The sequence below is a fragment of the Lepidochelys kempii genome, chromosome 6 (assembly GCF_965140285.1).
Source record: "Lepidochelys kempii isolate rLepKem1 chromosome 6, rLepKem1.hap1, whole genome shotgun sequence".
In the NCBI taxonomy this organism is placed as follows: domain Eukaryota; kingdom Metazoa; phylum Chordata; order Testudines; family Cheloniidae; genus Lepidochelys; species Lepidochelys kempii.
Window position 1 is genome coordinate 28667135 of NC_136385.1, and position 22288 is coordinate 28689422.

Genomic DNA, 22288 nt, shown 5'->3' on the forward strand with positions numbered 1-22288 from the left:
GGCTGCTGGTTTGTAAAGTCTCTCTGGTAACGTCCAAAAGATTGGAAGGTCCTCAGACGGCAATTCAAGATGCTCTTTTTAGTTGTAAATCCACAGTCCAGAGAATTAGAGCAGGAAAGAGGCAACATGGAGGTCTCTCAGAGGTCTTTTATATCCTTTGCCATGTGCATGGAAATTTACTGTCCCAAACAAAGCCTACAGCCAAGTTCACAGAAAGTTACTGGCCCAAGATGGAGTCCAGGGTCATATGTCCTTACATGCTTTGCTGACTCACAGGGGCAGCCATTGCCCATATTCTTTCTGAGGCATCCACTGGAAAGGCTTACTGGGCAGGATAAATTTCTTCAATGGCCCGTTGTGAGCTGTGTCTCTTTAATGGCCCATCAACACATAGCTGTCTAGTCCTGATGCAAATCTATTTGGAGAGTGTCACCCAGGAACAACACACATGTTGGAGATACACATATATAGCCAATAGTCATAGCTTTAGATACAAAGATGATACATGCATATAAACAGGATAATCGTACTTAATAAATCATAACTTTTTCCTTAACCCCATACGTTGTGCAAGATTTGTTGCAATTGTCTAACAGTAAAAAGAAAAGGAGTACTTGTGGCACCTTGGAGACTAACCAATTTATTTGAGCATAAGCTTTCATGAGCTACAGCTCACTTAATTGGGTGCATACATCACGAAAGCTTATGCTCAAATAAATTGGTTAGTCTCTAAGGTGCCACAAGTACTCCTTTTCTTTTTGCGAATACAGACTAACACGACTGTTACTCTGAAACCTGTCTAACAGTAGTAACAACAATGATACAAATGGTCATCTTTCATACACACAGCATCACAACTTAGTCTCTCTGTGCTTCAGCTTTCCCATTTGTAAAATGGAAGATGACAATGCTAACCGCCTGGCCTGGCCACACCACACCACAGGGTTATGAAGCTTAACTTGTTCGTGTCTGTGAAGTGTTCTGAGGCCCTCATATGAAAGGTGCTCTAGAAGTGCAAAGCATAGTTTATTATTTTTACTTGGGCTTGAAAAGTTTCACTGATATCCACTTGCTTGAGCACTAAGCTACTTTACTATGCCCCCCCCCAGCCATGGATCTTCGTTCCCCCCAATAAACCAATTCACCCCCAGCACCTCTCCTTGTGCAGTTGCCATTTCCGCTGCTTTCCTGAATGGACGTAAAGCTCTCTGCTTCCCAGCATTTTCATCCATCTGGGCCCTATTCTTTTAGATTTCCTCCCCTACCCCATGCTTTTTAAGGAGCCACAGCTCACAGGCTATTTTGCTCCATGCCCACCACTAATTCTGTTAAAAGCATCGCTCCTCCAGCTCACACCCTCTTAGAAAAAGAACTAGATGCCTGAGCTGCTCTGCTCCCTCCCAGCCTTCCTGTTAAAGGAACAGCCGCACTTGAGCAGCTCCTCCCCCTCTACCCCAGACAGGAGGTCAAAAGCTCCCTGGCCCCACTCATTGCAACTTGCAGTGGGTGAGTGGGTTTTTCCATTCCCTGGTTTTATGACAGAGGTAAGAGCTGTGTCTCTTTAGCAGACCAGAATTCATTCCAATGGAATAAACCGTATCAATAAAATAAACGGCATATGTCCTTCACTGCAGTGCAGCCATTTCAAATGTCTCAGCTGCATTCACCGAAGCAAGAATTGTCCCAGAATAATTTTTTAGCAACATGCGGTCACACACGGCCTAGCAAATTGCACGTCAGCATTAGTGAGTACCTCAGACATGGCAAGCTGCATTACAGTGGCTTTCATTTGCACCATTCCATTCTGTTTTGCTCCAGCCATTTGCGTCCAGTAAAAACCATCAGGCCAGATGCTCAGCTGGTGTAAATCTGCGTTGCTGATGGAGTATCGCCAGTGGGGGTAACGAAGACCCTCACCGTGTTCATGTGGATTACACACAGCTGGTTTAAACCAACGGAGGTCTTCACCCCCCATTAGCAGTTGGTCCACATAAGAGGTTCTGAGTCTCTTCCTTCTCCTGACTACTGGACTCTGGGCTGAACCCACAAAGGGTCTTAAATGCTTAAGGGTATGCCTACACTACAATTAAAAACCCAAGGCTGGCCCATGCCAGCTGACTCGGGCTGCGGGACTATTTAATTGCAGGGTAGATGTCCGGGCTTGGGCTGGAGTCTGGGCTCTAGGACCCTGCGATGTGGGAGGGTCCCAAAGCTCAGGCTCTGAGCCAGAATTTTTACACTGCAATTAAACAGCCTGTGAGCCCAAGTCAGCCAGCATGGGCCAGCCACAGCTGTTTAACTGCAGTGTAGACATATCCTAAGTCTCTTTGTTGATCTGGCCCTCAGGCCTTAAGCACAAATAGTAGAAGTTTGTGCTTTTAGATGAAGAGGTCCTGGGGTCAGTTCCCATTCAGTGGGGCATTGCATGAGGATCTGGCTCAGTGTTACAAGGCCTGACCTCTGGGAAAGCTCTGTCATTTGCATTTGTGCATTTGTGCACCTCAAGGAATAGATTTGTCATTCAGACACCAGAATACGTTTCTTTTAGTTCAGTGTTTCTTATTAAGTTTCTTCAAATATCTGTGTAGGTGCTCAGATGGTCATTACAGATCTGACTACTCATGCTGAGCGTGCAGATGCATTAGGGAAGCTTGGACTTTGCTTTGGAATAGGAGTAATCATTGGATCATCTCTGGGTGGGACACTCAGCACAAAATTTGGGTAAGTGGTTGAGTTGTGTTTTACTTCTGTCATGCAGTTATAACAATTCATTCAGCTGCTGAGGGGTATTTTGTTCTCCCCTCATTTGATAATGTACAAACATATAACTCTTTCCTTATTCTTTGGGTGCAATTTTCAGCTGCCGCTGCCTGATCTTGGGGCCAAATCAGCCCCTGGCACCAGTTAGAGCAGCCACAGGGTTTCTCTAACTTGCACTGGCTAGAATGGTCCTGTATTTCACTGGTCAGGGATCAGCAGAAGGCAGTACACTCCAAATCTGCTCCCTATCCTAGAATGCTTTCCATGCCCAATGGTCCCTGTACCAAGGGTCAGGAAGGGTTGGCAGCTCTACACCACTCCAGGATAACCCTGTGCTGGGGAAATACTCAGCCCCTTTGTGCAGCCCTGGTGGCACAAAATATCTTAAGGGCCAAGGATCAATCACTTTTGTCATCTGTTCCACTGTGTGTCACTATTTCTTGTTTTAAATAAGCCTAGTTGTAAATCCCTATTTCTGCAAGCTGGGCTAATATCCATGTCTCAGTTGCTCTAGAAGCAGCAATTATTAAAAAGTTAGTTAAAAGCTACAAGCAATCCTAGTCCAGGCTCTTGTCTTGACCCCGTAACTCCCTAAGCACTGAGGGCTGTGTGCATTGTGGAGCAACTTTACCAGTGTATTAAGTGCTATTTAAAAATGGTGTTCGTATAGCTTTAAATCTCAAGCAGGGTGAGGCTCACAAAATCACAACATTCTTAGAGGGATGCTTAATGTAATGTGGGACCTTAGGGAGGAGAGCAGAGCTTAAGAGGGCCTGGAGAGGGGGAGTGCGACAAATGAGGCAGTCTGCCCCCTCCAAAACAAGGATGAGTGAGTGTAACCCAAACTTGTCAAGTCTGATCATTCCCAGGGCTCCTTCTAGAGCTTCGGGTAAACCCAATAGGCATCTTTAAAAGTGTGTCTACACTTGCTGCTATAGAAAACCTTGATTTTTTTTTTTAACAAGTTTGATAGTCTCCATTCAGTCAGGACCATCATGATCATCTAGTCTGACCTCCAGCACATCGCAGGCAACAGAACCTTGCGCACCCACTTCTGTAATAAATCCCTGTATGTCCTTCGGAATTAAGCACCTAAATATGTTTGAAGATCTGGGCCTTAGTCTCTCTGGGCCTCAGTTCCTGCATCTGTAAAATGGGGTTCATAGTCCCTCCCTGTTTCATAGGGGTGTTGTGAGGCTAAATGCACCAGTGATTGTGAGGTACTCAAATGATATGATAATGGGAGCCAGATAAGTACCAAAGATAGCTAGATAGTCTTCCAAGTGGGAAAATCCTTCTGGACCTATTCTTGCATTCTCCTCCCGGTATAGCAGCCAGCACCGTTTTTCCTCAGCATTGTCCTCCTCCACAGTCACAAAAAAGAAAAAGGCCTGTATTTGATAAGGCCTCAGACTCTTACCCTTCGCAGCATGCTTTGTTAAAAGAGGTTGACAGGCAGGCCTCCCTTCTCCCACTGTTTCACTGGAGCAAATTATCTGTGCACCCGTGGTGTGAGTTCAGTTCCCAGATAAGAACCAACTTCTTGATCTTTTCCACAGAACAGACTGCTCTAGTCTGATAGCACTAGGGAGGTGAGAGGTGACTCATCTTTCTCTCAGGAGGCAGAATGACCCAAGTTCCCATGATTCTTCCACATGTATTCTTAAATATTTTATGTGGCGAAAGAGTTAACAGTAGTTGAGAATTCTTGTTACTAGAAGAAATCAAAATTGCTAATAAGTCTTTCGCAAAAAGAAAAGGAGGACTTGTGGCATCTTAGAGACTAACAAATTTATTTGTGCATAAGCTTTCGTGAGCTACAGCTCACTGCATCGGATGCATTCAGTGGAAAATTCAGTGGGGAGATTTATATACACAGAGAACATGAAACAATGGGTGTTACCATACATACTGTAAGGAGATCACTTGAGGTGAACTATTACCAGCAGGAGAGTGGGGGGGAACGGGGACTTTTTGTCGTGATAATCAAGGTGGGCCATTTCCAGCAGTTGACAAGAACGTCTAAGGAACAGTGGGGGGTGGGCGGGGGAATAAACATGGGGAAATAGATTTATTTTGTGTAATGACGCATCCACTCCCAGTTTCTATTCAAGCCTAAGTTACTTGTATCCAGTTTGCAAATTAATTCCAATTCAGCAGTCTCTCATTGGAGTCTGTTTTTGAAGTTTTTTTGTTGAAGAATTGCAACTTTTAGGTCTGTAATGGAGTGACCAAAGAGATTGAAGTGTTCTCCAACTGGTTTTTGAATGTTATAATTCTTGACGTCTGATTTGTGTCCATTTATTCTTTTACGTAGAGACTGTCCAGTTTGGCCAATGTACATGGCAGAGGGGCATTGCTGGCACATGATGGCATATATCACATTGGTGGATGTGCAGGTGAACAAGCCTCTGATAGTGTGGCTGATGTGATTAGGCCCTATAATGGTGTCCCCTGAATAGATATGTGGACACAGTTGGCAACGGGCTTTGTTGCAAGGATAGGTTCCTGGGTTAGTGGTTCTGTTGTGTGGTGTGTGGTTGCTGGTGAGTATTTGCTTCAGGTTGGGGGGCTGTCTGTAAGCAAGGACTGGCCAGTCTCCCAAGATCTGTGAGAGTGATGGATCGTCCTTCAGGATAGGCTGTAGATCCTTGATGATGCACTAGTTGGGGGCTGAAGGTGATGGCTAGTGGCGTTCTGTTATTTTCTTTGTTGGGCCTGTCCTGTAGTAGGTGACTTTTGGGTACTCTTCTGGCTCTGTCAATCTGTTTCTTCACTTCAGCAGGTGGGTATTGTAGTTGTAAGAACACTTGATAGAGATCTTGTAGGTGTTTTTCTCTGTCTGAGGGGTTGGAGCAAATGCGGTTGTATCATAGAGCTTGGCTGTAGACGATGGATTGTGTGGTGTGGTCAGGGTGAAAGCTGGAGGCATGTAGGTAGAAATAGCAGTCAGTAGGTTTCTGGTATAGCGTGGTGTTTATGTGACCATCATTTATTAGCCCTGTAGTGTCCAGGAAGTGGATCTCTTGTGTGGACTAGACCAGGCTGAGGTTGATGGTGGGATGGAAATTGTTGAAATCATGATGGAATTCCTCAAGGGCTTCTTTTCCATGGGTCCAGATGATGAAGATGTCATCAATGTAGTGCGAGTAGGGGTGTTAGGGGACGAGAGCTGAGGAAGCGTTGTTCTAAGTCAGCCATAAACATGTTGGCATACTGTGGGGCCATGTGGGTACCCATAGCAGTGCTGCTGATTTGAAGGTATACATTGTCCCCAAATGTGAAATAGTTATGGGTGAGGACAAAGTCACAAAGTTCAGCCACCAGGTTTGCCGTGACATTATCGGGGATACTGTTCCTGACGGCTTGTAGTCCATCTTTGTGTGGAATGTTGGTGTAGAGGGCTTCTACATCCATAGTGGCTAGGATGGTGTTTTCAGGAAGATCACCAATGAATTGTAGTTTCCTCAGGAAGTCAGTGGTGTCTCAAAGATAGCTGGGAGTGCTGGTAGCGTAGGGCCTGAGGAGGGAGTCTACATAGCCAGACAATCCGGCTGTCAGGGTGCCAATGCCTGAGATGATGGGGCGTCCAGGATTTCCAGGTTTATGGATCTTGGGTAGCAGATAGAATACCCCTAGTCAGGGTTCCAGGGGTGTGTCTGTGCGGATTTGTTCTTGTGCTTTTTCAGGGAGTTTCTTGAGCAAATGCTGTAGTTTCTTTTGGTAACCCTCAGTGGGATCAGAGGGTAATGGCTTGTAGAAAGTGGTGTTGGAGAGCTGCCTAGCAGCCTCTTGTTCATATTCCGACCTATTCATGATGACGACAGCACCTCGTTTGTCAGCCTTTTTGATTATGATGTCAGAGTTGTTTCTGAGGCTGTGGATGGCATTGTGTTCTGCACGGCTGAGGTTAAGGGGCAAGTGATGCTGCTTTTCTACAGTTTCAGCCCGTGCACGTCAGCGGAAGCACTCTATGTAGAAGTCCAGTCTGTAGTTTCAACCTTCAGGAGGAGTCCATCCAGAATCCTTCTTTTTGTAGTGTTGGTAGGAAGGTCTCTGTGGGTTAGTATGTTGTTCAGAGGTGTGTTGGAAATATTCCTTGAGTCGGAGACGTCGAAAATAGGATTCTAGGTCACCACAGAATTCTGTCATGTTTGTGGGGGTGGAGGGGCAGAAGGAGAGGCCCCGAGATAGGACAGATTCTTCTGCTGGGCTAAGAGTATAGTTGGATAGATTAACAATATTGCTGGGTGGGTTAAGGGAACCATTGTTGTGGCCCCTTGTGGCATATAGTAGTTTAGATACTTTAGTGTCCTTTTTCTTTTGTAGAGAAGCAAAGTTTGTGTTGTAAATGGCTTGTCTAGTTTTTGTAAAGTCCAGCCACGAGGAAGTTTGTGTTGAAGGTTGTTTTTTTATGAGAGTATCCATTTTTGAGAGCTCATGCTTAATCTTTCCCTGTTTGCTGTAGAGGATATTGATCAGGTGGTTCCGCAGTTCCTTTGAGAGCGTGTGGCACAAGCTGTCAGCATAGTCTGTGTGGTATGTAGATTGTAAGTCTTTGTCCACTTGATGCCACTGTTGACCTGCAGTCATTCTTCTCATGCTGTAGTAGTTGGGTTCCATACATGACAGTTATAATCTCTGTTCATATTGTTTGGTTTTATTTTGATGAATCTGGGCACCATTTACTTAATTAAACATTTAAGCAATTTAATTAAAAATTCCATTTTCATGAACTTAGTGATTCTTCAGGATATTACTGAGGCAAATAGCTTAGAAAGATGCACAAAAGGTTTGACATTGATTTGAGTAGGAGCCATATCTACAGTTACACTAAATCCACTATGAGGGCTAGAAATCCCTTTTCTTCAGAACACTGAGGGGCTGATTAAATTCTCACTGAAGCCAGTGGAAGGATGGCCACTGATTTCAATCGGCATTGGATCAGGCCCTTAATAATCAACATCCGAAGTCAGGAAAATCTTTTCCCAGTAGTATAGCACTGCAAAACAATGTGCACTCTAATATGCTTCCCAGTGTCAAAGACTGGATATTCTACATGGGCCATGACCAGTTCTGGTATTGAAAATCCTATTTTTTGTCTACCTTCCTTTGGTTTGTGTTATGCTTCCATTTGTCTGCAGTTGGCACAGTACTATGAATTACTTTTGACCTTGATAATATATGTAGGATGACAAAGCAGTAGAAAACATCATGTTTGATATTCTATGGTACGGTGAAAGTGCTGCTAAAATCTCTGTTCTGTATCTACATATTGGCAGCATTCATTTCATTTAAATGGCAGTCAATCAGTGGAACTCGTTGCTAGGGGATGTTGTGAAGGCCAAAATTATAATTGCGCTCAAAAAAGAATTGGATAAGTTCATGAAGGATAGGTCCATCAATGGGAATTAGCCAAGATGGTCAGGGATACAACCCCATGCTCTGAATGTCCCTAAGCCTCTGACTGCCAGATACTTGGACTGGACAACAGGGGATGGATCACTCAGTAATTGCCCTGTTCTGTTTGTTCACTCTGAAGCATCTGACAGCCACTGTCAGAAGACAGGATACTGGGCTAGATGGAGGGTCTGACCCAGTATGGCCGTTCTTATGTTAGATGGCTTTGAAAAGAACCTCAGTTGTGGCTTTTGCATCCTTACAACTTCAACCCTTCAACTTCTTAATTCTTTGTGGTCTTTGCCTATAATTCAGTTCTACGTATTTGAAGCTATGATTTAGTATGATCCATTGTTCAGCAGTTATACAGTTCAATTGAATGAAAATTGGGAAAACCTCTAATTCAGGGGTTGTCTGGATCTGAAAGGGCAAATAGTTGTCACTGGATATGGATGTGTGATACTCTTGCATGCTCATAAGTGGACTTTCTCACACAGTGTGGTCAGTTTGTCTTTTCACAAGCATTAATTGCCAAAAAGCAAAAATTGTTATAGATTGTCTGCTTTAATCATGACTGTAGGTCATGTGCACTTATATAAACAGAATGCCAAATTTGGATGGAACCTTCCTTTAGGGGAAATTGGGAGGATTGTGGGTTTTTCGTTTTCCTTTGGGTATCTCTCAGCCCATTGTTTTCATGTCATTGCAAGTGTGTATATGGGGACATTGCTGGATTTATTTAACTAGATACTTGTGTGGCTCCCACCGCTTACTATACAAACACCTTTCCATCTTGTGCTTCAATGCCACTTTTTGTCTGTTTGTCAAAAGAAGTTTTCATATCTACGATGCTTTTCATTCAGCACTGTCAGCCCTGGTTTGAAAATGTCCCCTAACAATATACCAGCTATTAGTCCACATATTACAGTACAGAAGAGGTGTACTTTAAAAGGGAAGGGATTGGAACACACTTTTGCCATACAATGTTTTGCCGGTAATGCACACTAGAGGGCACCAATGTTTTGAAAAGATTGCTGGAATGCTCTGCTCTCTTGCCAATATGGGATGTCCTGAAAGGGCTGACTTCCAGGGTTTTCTGCTCTGACTTCAGACTCCTCATCCCTTTTGGATTCTGAGAGGAAAATTCTGTGATGCCTCTCCCTACTATTTGCTGTCATGTGTTGCCTGAGTTAGACTGTTTTCTCTGCTCATTTTGCTCACAATTCGAAGATTTGAATCTTCAAGGGCAAGACTTTAAAAAGCAACATTTTTCAGGTCTTAAAGGGGCCTGATGTGCAGAGGACAGGTGCTCAGCACTATCTGAATAGCAGGCCTCTGAAATGTGTCTCATGTTGGTCACCCAGAATCACTAGTCACTTTGGAAAATCCTTGACCCTTATTTTTTGAAAACTTTGGACTTATCTACACATGGTTATATCTGATTAACTTCCCCTGGTTAACTCCATGGGTGGACACTCTTATTCAGGAATACAAGTGCTCCCAGAGCAACACAGTGGCCAAAAGGGCTAAAGTAATCCTTGGATGTATAAACAAGGGACTCTTGTCTCTTGAGTAGGAGTGGAGGGGTTATTTTACTTCTATATTTGGCACGGGTGTGACCGCTGCTGAATACTGTATCCAGTTCTGGTGTCCACAGTTTAAGAAGTATGTTGAAAAATTGGAGAAGGTTCCGAGAAGAGCCACAAGAAAGATAAAAGGATTGGAAAACATGCTTTATAGTGATAGACGCAAAGTGCTTAATCTCTATGTATCATAACAAAGAGAGTTAAGGGTTGACTTGATTACAGTACCTACATGGGGAAAAAATATTCAATAATGGGCCCGTCAGTCTAGGAGTTCGAGATTTAACAAGATCCAGTGTCTGGAAGTTGAAGTGAAACAAATTCAGATTGGAAATAAGGTATACATTTGTAACCATGAGGGTAATTTAACCATTGGAACAATTTAATAAGGGTTGTAGTGGATTCTCCTTCACTGGCAATTTTTAAATCAAGACGGTGTTTTTCTAAAAGAGATGCTGTAGTTCAAACAGGAATTATTTTGGGGGAAGTCCTAAATCCTGTGTTATACAGGAGGTCAGACTGGATGATCACAATGGTCCCTTCTGGCCTTAGAATCTATTAATCTAGAGGGAGTTAATAAGGAATAATTCCATGTGTAGACAAGCCCTTACACTAGCAAAGGTGAACTGGAGCCAGTTCTGGTAAAATCACTCCTCTTTGATTTCAGCTCTTATGGAAATCTCTTGAAGTTGTTGTTTCACCTCTATCCTATGGAGGGCAGCTTTGGCTAATAAGTCTGTCTTAGTAGCTGGCTGCTCCTTGGCATCTATGTGGGAAACATACTAGCAAGAACCTTATCCAAGGCCATAGGGTCCGTGACACTAGGAATAATAGTCTGATTTTTAAACAACAGGTTTAGTGCCGGAGAAATGTGCTGAGAGACTGCCCTCTTATTTATTCACAGGCTAGCTACATCACAGGCTATAAGCATGAAGTATAAACTTTCCCACCCTGTGCCTCAATCCTGACCCAGATTTGTGCTCTAAAGATGAGAGACTAGTCCTGCCTCTATGCTAATTCAATCATTGTCCCTGCAGCTGAGGTAGACGACAATTGCTAACTGTGGTGGTAAATTTTGCAATGTGAACACTTGCACCAGTAGCAACTGAACGAAGACCACCAAACAGCCTTCTAAAAATCACTACAGACCTCGGCTGTATTTCAGCCATCATCTTTGAGGTGCAAGGCTCCATGTCCCATTACAAATAACACAGCCATCCATTACCATGGAAATACATCAGTACAGTTGAATCCCACCAACTGGTTCCTAACCGTACCCCAAACCTCTTCACGCCTTGCTCTGGCAGTGAGGCTGTGACATATGCTAAGCAGTTCAAGTACCCTGTTTCAGAGGAACAGCCGTGTTAGTCTGTATTCGCAAAAAGAAAAGGAGTACTTGTGGCACCTTAGAGACTAACCAATTTATTTGAGCATGAGCTTTCGTGAGCTACAGCTCACTTCAAGTACCCTGTGTCCTCCTAACATTCCGCGTTGGTAAGAGAAGGCTCCAGTTGTATTTTTATTGGCGTAATCACTTAAGCTTTCACAAGCTTCATTTTTTAGAGAAAAATGAGCACAGTCCCCTTGCCATTAAGGAAAGTGCTTTGTTGTGATATCACAGAAGAAGAATGTAACTGGAGTTTTCTGCATTTTCCTCCCCAAAGCTCACCAATGTTCTCTTTTTGCTGTTTACAATATTATTCATATTTTTGGTGGTTAAATATTTGTGTGCTGGGGAGGGAGATGGAAATAACTGGCCCTATTCCGCAACTCGTATAATCTGGGGTAGGTCCAGTGTAATCAATGCTGAGGATCTAGTCCATTATGCTTTATACTCCTATAGCAACTTCAGTTTGTGCTTCTCAAAGCACTTTACAAACATTAATCAATTTATCCTCGCAACACCCCTCTGAGATAGGGAAATAGTTTATCCTCATTTTGCAGACAGGGAAGTGGTAGCACAGAGAAGCAGAGTGACTTGTTCAAAGTCTCACAGGGAGCTTGAGGCAGGGTCCTGCTTCCTGACCCCCACCCCCACCCCAAGTCCTAAACTGGAGTCAGAAGCCCTGTGTCTGCTCCTCTGCAAAATGCTAAATTTGTTTACTTATCACCTAAACTGCATGAAGCTGTAGCCAAGGAGCTGTGATGGTTAGAACTGGTGGTGGCTTTCCAGTGTCATCTGGATGAATCTCTTGTCACTTAAGGGATCTGCTACTGTATCACTTTGCTGGGGATTCTCACCCCAAGCACAGCCCTTCCCACCCACCTGCATACAAACAGTATACAAACAGGTGAAGCGTGGCTGCCGTTTAGCAGCAGCCAACAATGCTGTACAACAGTTTGCAACAGGAACTGAAGAACGTTCTACCACTGGAAACATGGGACAGGACAGGGGTTGCTTTTAGAAGGTAATCACCCAAATGAAATGTTAGCTAAAAGACAGTGGTCTTTAAAACAGTGACTTGGGAAGGCCAGACCCTCAGCTGGTATAAATCAGCATAGCTTCTTTGGAGCTAGGAAGATTTACACCAGCTGAGGGTTTGGGCCAGGTTCTTTAATTACGATGAGCAGTCGAGCTTTACGTTCCTCAGAATTGTTTCATTTTTGTGTATTGTTTTTTGCTAAAGTCTTTTTCTGTTCATCTACCAACTAGATTAGAACTGAGTAAAACCAGGATATAAATGCCTAGGGATGGAACAGGGCAGGTTGGTTGCATAATATTTTGTTTCAGGGCTATTGAGTTAGTATGAAAGAATGAGGTGGGAATGGTTTCCAAAGGTCGAATGATGAGCCTGGGTAGTGCAATTACATGGACTTCATCCCTTCTTCTGAGACTGTAATTCATGATGATCAGTCTCTCTTTTAACAAGATCATAATGAATGATCTTTGTTTCATGACCCTGGATTTGTCTGCTTTTTACGGAGAGGGAGAGGTTTCTTAATCTTAGTGACTTGTTTTTAGACATAAATGTCTTGGAACAATTATTCTGTTGAATTCAGGATGTTCCTAGCCAAACCCCCTTGGTCTCTTATTAAATGTTATTGCAGTGGGATTTTGGCTTTTTTTTTTTTTTTTTTTTTTTGCCAAGCTATTCTTCTTCTTCCTCAAGGGGGAAAGAAGGAGGTTGTTTGCCTGCAGTAGAGAATCATATTTCTTTCCCGTAACGCAGCTGAACAATGTTCCTATGGGGAATTTTGTGGAATTTCTCATTGCTTCTCGCTTGTGCTGGAGGAATGGAAAGTCTGTGGGTGGTTTAAACAGTTGAAGACGGGAACCAAGAATTGAACATGGCAAAGGGTCATGGGCCTGCACTCTATTTCTAGACAATAGTGACCATTCTGGCAGCTGGAATCTCTCTTGCTCACTTCCAATAGGAACCCTGGTATTTCTCAGCCTGGGATGATGATGTTGATTAGCCGAGCAGCTTGCGTTGGTGACAACCGGCACAAACATTCCTTTGTTCTTTGTCAAGCAACTTTGGAGGGTAAGTTCCTTGTGGCTGATGTCCAGTCTGCCAATAAATTGTATTGTACTGGCATCTCAGCGCAGGCTTGTCATAGTAGTTCCTGCTCCTTGCCACTGCACAGGAAAGGGGGAGTGAATAATGGGCTGTTTTGTCAAGTGGAACTATGATTGGAGTTGAAATAGAGACGCCTTTGGAGCTGAGTTAACTCTTCAGAGACTGCAAACACATGCAGTCTCTCCTCCACAGCATTTATTTGGCTGGCAATCAGGGCAAACCAGGATCCTAAGGGTTAAAGTAATTTGCACCAAAGTGCAAATCTCTCTCCCCTCTCTGTTCATTTTGCATGGTGATGATTTGAATTTTAGAGGCTGTGGTCTCAATATGACTTTGGGGGCCGCATTAGTCCTAGCCTTTTGGGGAAGAAAACATGAGTAGCATCAGCTCTGGCCTCTTGGGCTAGGAAAAGGAGACGTGAGGGCCGACTTCTTTCGGGGGCAGTAAATGTCCTTGCTTTCAAAGCCTTTGCTAATTAGCAAGGGAATAATAGTACACCGTAATGGTTTAAAGTATCAACATCTGTAACCATGAGGTAAGACTTGTGTCTGATTAAAGCAGCTTAGAATGTAGTCATGGGCAGAGAGGGGCCTCCTGTTAACCTACTGCTGTCTACACTGAGGATTAGCTCAGTATAACGGTTACTGTCGAGTGTGGATGTTTCACCCCCTGAGCTACATAGTTGTACCAACCTAATTTCCTAGTGTAGAGCAGACCACACACAGTTGCCAGCCTGGCTGTGCTGAGTCTGACGGGATTGCCTGCCTTCTCCTCTGTAGTCCACACACCTGCTGACAGGCACCCCTCCCTGTTTCATAACTGACATTTCAGATAAATGTTTCCTCTTTTCAGGGACCTACCCAGCATGAATGAGGCTAAGTGCAAGATAAGAGACTGCATCATTCATTCATTAAAAACCTAGCTCCTTTGTGTGGCTGTTTAAGTTCATGCAATGAAAAACCCACATGCAATGGCTGCAGAAACACAGCACCTCTCCTAGCAAGAGAGCTCGCAATCACGGCAACATTATGCCTATTTCTTACATAAGTCCCACCCTGGTGATTTTTACAGTCCCATCTATGTCTTTGATACTGTACAATACAATTCAGCTTTATTTCATACTGTGTCTTTCAGACTGCACCCCGAAAAGGCATCAAATGCTATCCGGTAATCCAGTTTGAGACAACAGCCAGTGAGGGGAGGAAAAATTAAGAGGGTGTAGGCAAGGGAGACAGAGCAGAGATGGAGTTGCAACATTTGGATGTTGTTCTGAATTTCAAACCCCCACATTCTGTCCAAAGTTCAGTTGCAGGGTTTGGTGTAGGCTCATCTCGGCTGGAAGGAAAGAGGTCGTCAACTGAGATTTTTAATAGCCCAGGGCCACAGAGGGAACCAGTGTCAGCACTGTGATTAGAGCTCAGGAGTCCTAGGTACCCAATCTTGTGGTCACACTACCCCTCTTGGTCTGGGTAACAGGTTTGAGTGGAAATACCAACCTGGCTGAACCAGGTCTGCCAAGCTGAACCCAGATATTGCATGGGTTCTTTTGGGCACAACATGGTGATGTGATGTTCGCTAAGAAGAGTCTGCTGTCTGGTGGGAGCGGGCAAGGAGAAGAGAGGAGGCCAACTCTTTCCTTATGTGGCTGGCTCTCTTCTGCCACCCAGGCTTCAGAAATGGGATACACCAGGGTGTGGGTATGTTTGGACTGGTGTCATCATATAGATCAGTTTGAGTTTTTCCATCCCTAGTATGCTTGAAAACTAGCACAGATTGTATGCCATGCTTTCCACATCTGTGAATATGTTACCTACCTAAGTGTATCTGAAATCATTCAAATGGTGCAATACCAGTCAACAACATGGGAGATCCCAGCCTGGCTCTCAACTCCTGGAAAGTAAAAAGCTGAGTTGTCAGTGAGTGCAGTCCTTTTCACTTCATCGCACGCTGGGTGTAGTTAAAGGATCTGTGTACCCTCGACCTATCCTCTGTCTGGGGTAAAGGTGCTGCATTGTAATTATATCAGGGGAAGAAAGATTAGGAAATGGAGAGAAATGTGCCAGGGAGTGAAGGGAAAGGAGAACCCTCAATCTTTTCCAGCCTAGGCCATGGGACAGGAAAGTCCTGCTTTGCAAAATGGGGGTGTCATGCTTGTATTCAGAAAGTGAGTGGATGGAGGATGAGTGTAGCAACCTTATTTTAGTGCAGAGGTGGGCAAACTACAGCCCGCGGGCCACATCCAGCCTGTGGGGCTGTCCTGCCCGGTCCTTGAGCTCCCAGCCGGGGAGGCTAGCCCCTGCTGTCCCCCCTCTCCCACAGCCTCAGCTCGCTGCGCCACCAGCGTTCTGGCCCGCTGCTCCTGTGGGGGAGCACGGTGGCTGCGAACTCCTGCTGCTCTGAGTGGCATGGTAAGGGGGCGGGGAGTGGGGGGGTTGGATAAGGGGCAAAGGGTTCCGGGGGGGGGCAGTCAGGGGACAGGGAGTAGAGGGCAATTGGATGGGATGGGGAGCAGGGGAGGTTGGAAAGGGCGTGGGGTCCTGGGGAGGGTTGGGGGCAGTGATGAGCTGCCAAAATCTTAACTTCCCTCTTCACCCCATGAGGGGGTCGTTGCACACCCCTGCCCCCCGGGACTCCTGCCCCATCCACCCCCTTCCCCTGTCCCCTGACTGCCCCCAGAACCGGGCAGGAGGGTCTCGTAGGCCATCATAGTGGGTGCCCACCCCACCCCTAAGAACCAGAGGTACCTGCCGGGGGGCAAGGTGGGGAGTCCCGGAGGTGCTTACCTGGGGCGGCTCCCAGGAAGCATCCAGCAGGTCCCTCTGGCTCCTTGGGGCGGGGGAGCGTAGCTAGGGGAGGAGCGGCCGCTCCCCCACTGATCACATCAAAAGTGGCGCCTTAGGCGCCGACTCCCTGGGTGCTCTGGGGCTGGAGCACCCACGGGGAAAATTGGTGGGTGCAGAGGACCCACTGGCAGCTCCCCACTCTGCGCCTGGCCCCAGATCATCTCCTCTCCACCTCCGCCTCCTCCCCTGAAAGCACCGCCCTGCTCTGCTTCTCTGTGCCGCCACGAATCAGCTGTTCAGCGGGAAGCCGGGGGAGGCTGAGAAGTAGGCAGTGGCTTCCCGCTCAGGCCCAAGGAGGCGGAGGTGAGCTGGGGCGGGGAGTAGTTCCCCTGTGTGCCACCCCCCCATTACCTGCTGCGGCGCAGGCGGCCCTCCTCGCCCCCCCGCCCCAGCTCACCTGCGCATCCCTGGTCCTGAGCGGGAAGCCGCGGCCTGCTTCTCAGCCTGCCCCGGCTTCCCGTGAATCAGCTGTTCGGCGGGAAGTGGGGTGAGGGGACAGATAAGCGGGAGGGCGTGGGGGGGGCAGAGAAGCAGGCGGCAACTTCATACTCAGGCTGAGGGTGGCGGAGGTGAGCTGGGGCGGGGAGCAGTTCTCCTGCACGCCCCCCCTCCCCCGGGGTTACCTGCTGCAGCACGGGCGGCCCTCCTCGCACCCCCCCCCCGCCCCAGCTCACCTGCGCATCCCTGGACCTGAGCAGGAAGCTGGCGGCCTGCTTCTCAGTCTGCCCCAGCCTCCCGCGCGAACAGCTGATTCGCGGGAAGCCTGGCGGGGCAGAGAAGCAGAGCGGGGGTGGTGCATTCAAGGGAGGAGGAGGAGCCAGAGCGGAGGTGAGCTGGGGCTGGGGGTGGGACAGGGAGCTGCCGGTGGGTGCTCTGCACCCACCAAATTTTCCCCTTGGGTGCACTGGGGCTGGAGCACCCATGGAGGTGGCGCCTAAGGCACCACTTTTGGCCGGTTAAATTTAGAAGCCCTCGCGGAACAACCGGTTCTAAAAGGGCTTCTAAATTTAACAACTGGTTCTAGCGAACTGGTGCGAACTGGCTCCAGCTCACCACTGGTTGGGGGGTGTGTGGATGGGGTTGGGGCAGTCAGGGGACAGGGAACAGGGGGGGTTGGATAGGGGGTGGAGTCCCAGGGGGGCCTATCAGAGGGCGGGGGTGTGGATAGGGGTCAGGGCAATCAGGGGACAGGCAGCAGGAAGGGTTGGATGGGGGGGGTCCCGGGGGTGGGCGTCCCAGGAGGGGGTGGTCAGGGGACAAGAGCAGGAGGGGTTGGATGGGTTGGGGGTTCTGAGGGGGGCAGTCAGCGGGTGGGAAGTGGGAGGGGGCGGATAGGGGGTGGGGGCCAGGCTGTTTGGGGAGGCACAGCCTTCCCTACCCGGCCCTCCATACAGTTTCACACCCCGATGTGGCCCTCGGGCCAGAAAGTTTGCCCACCCCTGTTTTAGTCCCTAGACTCCAGCCAACAGTCAGTGTGTTTCCTAGGTTTCCTTTGCTGAGTAATTATGATATTTAAGCAGCCTCACACCTAGGCTTTGAAAATGTAGCATCTCTTGGAGGTTATGGATCACACTCGGGTATTTATCTGGATATAGCTTTCAAGAAAACTATGTCGATAGGGCAGCAGTTGTGAAGCCTTGTTGTGATGGAAAGAGCTAGAAACCTGGAAATAATAAAAATGTAATTAGAGAGGATTATATGGAAAGACCAAAATACTCCTGGCTGGATTCTGGTCTGAGGTTGATGGGAATAGCATGCAAATATCAGAGAGTACTATTTAACCCTCGATATGCAGGCTGTGCAGTATTCCCCAGTGTCTACTCATTACTCACTAGAGCTACATTTGGCCTTCTCACGAATGGAAAATGTTATGACTGGACTGCCACTTTGGCAGTGTCGCTAGGGCTCAAATGGAGGGGAAAATACTGTTTCTTTGTTAACGCAAAAAAGCGAGGAAGGATGGCCTTGTGACTCAGGCACTGAACTAGGACTTGGGAGATCTTGGATCGATGCCCATCTCTGCCACAGACTTCCTGTGTAACCTTGGGAAAGTCACTTAATCTCTGCTTCCGTTCCCCACCTGTAAATGGGGATAATAATACTTCCTTTGTGTATTTAACTGTAAACTTTATGGTGCAGGGCCGGCCTTTTACTATGCATGTATGCAATGCCTAGAAAAATGGGACCTTTTTCTCAGTTGGAGCTTCTACATGCTACGTAATACAATAATTACTACCTGAGAGGGAAGGAGAGAAGTTGAACTGGGAGTCCTCCTTGTTGAACATTTAACGTTGGAGGCTCGGTTGTTAAATGGCAAAGCCTCCTTGCTGCTATCCAATTCTTCTTTCCCTTTTAGTCCACTTCTGTTCCCAGGTTAAAGGCACAGTAGTATTTGTATAAGAAAATGAGAACTGTGTGACCCTTAGTATGAACTGCATTCAGCTTGAAGGGCTCAGCAGAGGGTTTTGTTTCATCACGATTCCCTTGTGAAAAATTTCTGTTGACCAATACACCAATACAGCCTTTAAGAACTGTGTATACCAAAGGTATGTGAAACATCCAGACCGTGAATACTTTCTTTGCCGTTGGAGGCCAAAGAGGTTTCTGAATGGCTTGTCTCCATGATCACCAGAGCGTGTAGTTCCTGTTGAAGCTTGTCTTTCACCTGAATAATGACATGTCAGACCAACAGGAGGGGGAAAAAAAGTGCTTGGAGGTGTCAGGAGAGACTCACTCAGTGCAGCGTTTGTATTGCAAAACCTCTCACTCCTGCTGTGGCCAAATCCTGCCCTAAGCTGAGCTGGTGCACTGTGGGGAAGAAGATGTAGGAAGTCTCCTCTCTTCCCCCAGTCACCGTGCATTCACATAGCAACAAAGACAGGATTCTCACCTAACTCAGCTACAAGGGGCGGTGAGTGGTATGGGCCCGTGGTGCCCATGCTCCAGGAATATTCAGAGCATGGGGGCCTGGCTCCACCAATGTTCGGGGCCCGGTCTCTCCCCCAGCCCCACCTGCCACCCCCGCATGCCTCCCCCAGAGCATCTGCTGGCCCTGCCTGCCTGCCTGCCTGCCTCCCCCAGAAGTGGCTGGCACGTCCCTGAGGCCCCGGGGGGTGGGAGGAGTCTCCGTGTGCTGCCCCCACCCCGAGTGCCAACTCTGCCATTGGAACTGCAGCCAATGGGAGCTGTGGAGGCAGTGCCTACAGGCAGCAGCGTGTGGAGACCTCCACCCCTCCCCCCCGCCTAGGAGCTGCTGCCACAGGGGTGTGCGGGTTGCTTTCGGGAGCTGCCCGAGGTAAATGTCGCACCACTCACCCTCTCGTGCACCCCTGCCCCAGCCCAGAGCCTGCACCCTGCACCCAAACTTCCTCCCAGAGCCCACCTCCTGCACCCCAAATTCCTGTCCCAGCCCAGAGTTTGCACCCAAACTCCCTCCCAGAGCCTGAACCCCAACCCTCTGCCCCAGCCCAGAGCCTGCACCCAGCACCCAAACTCCCTCCCAGAGCCTTAGGCAGGTGGGGCGGGGGAATGGGACTTGGTCCCATTCTGGGCCCACCAAAAATTATACAAATCTGCCGCCCCGTCAGCTACTGTGGTCTCAGGGACATCATGGCCCCAAGGAAGTGGGATCCAGGTAGGCTGTGTGACCATACTCTCAGCTGGCTAGCAGACCTGCTACTGTGCCATGCTCCCTTGCAGGAGCATACTGTTCTGTTTCCAGTGCTCCCTGACTTGCCCTGAGCTATCCTGCCCTGCCTTAGGAAGGAGGCTCTTGAACTATTCATTAAACCTCACCACTCCTCCCTGTGCTGCTGAAAGTAAGGGCCGGATATCACTCCTTACCCTCTGTCCTCTAGCGTATCGGGAATGGCTGGTGTTTTAGCACTGAGCATTACCCCACTGTGCAAGGGGTCTTCAAACTACAAGTGACTTGATATCTCGTGAATGTGGGAAAAGGCACAATGGAGTAGGGTGCAGTTTCAGGTTAAATTTTGTTTCCTGGCTTGTGTAGATTTGGGTTTAGCATAGTCTAAGGCGAGGGTTCTCAAACTAGGGGTCATGACCCGCCCTCAGAGGGGTGGCAAGATTATTACATGGGGGTTGTGAGCTGTCAGCCCCACACCTGGTGGGCTGTCAGCTGGAGCCCCACCACGTACGGGGCTGTCAGCTCGGGATCCCCTCCCCAGCTCCATTCCCAATCCCCCTTTGCCTCCAGCATTTAAAATAGCATTAAATGTTTTTAAATGTAATTTATAAGGGGGGTTGCACTCAGAGGCTTGTTGTATGAAAGGGTTTGCCAATACAAAAAGTTTGAGAACTACTGGTCCAAAGGGGTGGCTGCCTAAGAAGCCACATATTCAAGCAAAGTCCTTGGATAGCAGTGAGGTTATTCTCATTCTCTCCCTCCTTTGAGCCGGTATACAGGCTTCTGGAGACAACTGGGAATTTAAATGCACCTGCCTGAGATGGAAGGGACAGGGACACTCGGGAAGGAACTGGCACAAAGCAGGGATTGCCTGAGTTGCTGGCAGTGGCTTGGTGGAAGGATGGGTATGGAGTGATTATGAAGGCAGCAAATCCCAACTTTGCATAAGGTAGCATTACCCCCGTGGCCATCATTCTCCCACATTTGGAATTGCTGTCCACTTCAGTGCTGCAAGCATCCCGTCCCTCCTCCACATCTCTCTGCAAAACCCACTTCTCTCTGAAACCTTCCTTCACCAGTCTTTCCATTTTGGATAAATACAGTAGCTTTATACTCGTGTTCTCTCCTCTCTGTCAATGTGTGCATCAGTGATGGTTCTCGGGTCACTGGACTGAGTCACCTTCTCATCCCCCCTTCCTCCCACACGAGGAAGACTTGTTTGTGCATAACTGGGTATCCGCTTCCTGACACCGCCCGCCTGTGAGCCTCACAAGCACTCTCCACTGGGCTTTGCCAGCCCTGACTTTAGCTTGCAGACTAACAATAGGTGTACCCCAGTCCCGGAGTTCCTTTGAGGCAGTGGTTTTCAGACTGGGGTACGTGAGCTCTCATCGGGGGTATGCAAGAAAAATCCTGTAATGGCGCACAACGCACTTTATTTAGTAAGACTTGGCAACCTAATCATAGGTGTATTATGACCCTATCTCAGATGGGGGTACATGGTAGACTACATTATTTGGAATGGGACACACATCTTAAAAAGTTTGAAAACCACTGCTTTGAGGCATTCCTTGTAGCGTCCAACCTCTTATACACTGAACACTCACCCAAATACCAGGTTTGCTGCAGGGCCGCCCAGAGGATTCAGGGGGCCTGGGGTCTTCGGCGGTGGGGGTCCTTCTGGTCCGGGTCTTCGGGGCACTTCGCCAAAGACATGGAGCGGAAGGACCCCTCGCCGCCCAATTGCGGCCGAAGACCCGGAGCGGCGGCGGGTCTTCAGGGCAGGTCCTTCACTCTGGGTGTGTTTGGCGGCACTGAAGGACCCACTGAATTGCCGCCGTGGCGGATTCCGCTCTGGGTCTGAAAATTCTCGTGGGGGCCCCTGCGTGGCCCAGGGCCTGGGGCAAATTGCCCCACCTCCTCCCCCCCCCACCGCCCGGGTGGCCCTGGTTTGCTGTCCCAAGGAAATACTGTACACACTAACTAATATGAGTCAACCCAAGATCAGCACTTTGCATGACACCATCGCACGGAGATATATTGATGGTGAAAACAAAAATAAGTTTATTATGAAAGATTCAAGTGATAGTGAGTTAGAATATTAGAAACAACAGGTTACATACAAAACAAAATCATAACACACTTTCTAGAGAGTCAACATAATTATCAAGATAACTTCCTGTCTAAAGAAGTTTATCTCACCCAACATCTTTTGTAGAAATAGCCACCAAGGTTAGCTGAGATCCCATTTTCATGAATGTAAATCATAGAATCAAAGAGTATCAGGGTTGGAAGGGACCTTAGGAGGTCATCTAGTCCAACCCCCTGCTCAAAGCAGGGCCAATCCCCGATTTTTGCCCCAGATCCCTAAATGGCCCCCTCAAGGATTGAACTCACAGCCCTGGGTTTAGCAGGACAATGCTCAAACCACTAAGGTATCCCTCTCCATAGTAAATGCACCACCCATTTACTTCCTAGGAGCAGGATAAAAGTGGTGTGTCTTCTTTACCTTCTACTTCTATCCCCAAAGTTCAT

General features: G+C 47.5%; 1 protein-coding gene across 8 annotated transcripts in view; it reads left to right on the forward strand.

Annotated features, from left to right (window-relative positions):
- Positions 1-22288, forward strand: part of SLC67A1 (solute carrier family 67 member 1) — a 141202-nt gene that overhangs the window by 40945 nt on the left and 77969 nt on the right. For all 8 annotated transcript variants that reach the window (XM_073347278.1, XM_073347274.2, XM_078853174.1 and 5 more), the window contains one exon: positions 2589-2721. In XM_073347278.1, the coding sequence (XP_073203379.1) occupies positions 2589-2721 (133 nt within the window). The remainder of the gene's footprint in view (positions 1-2588; positions 2722-22288) is intronic.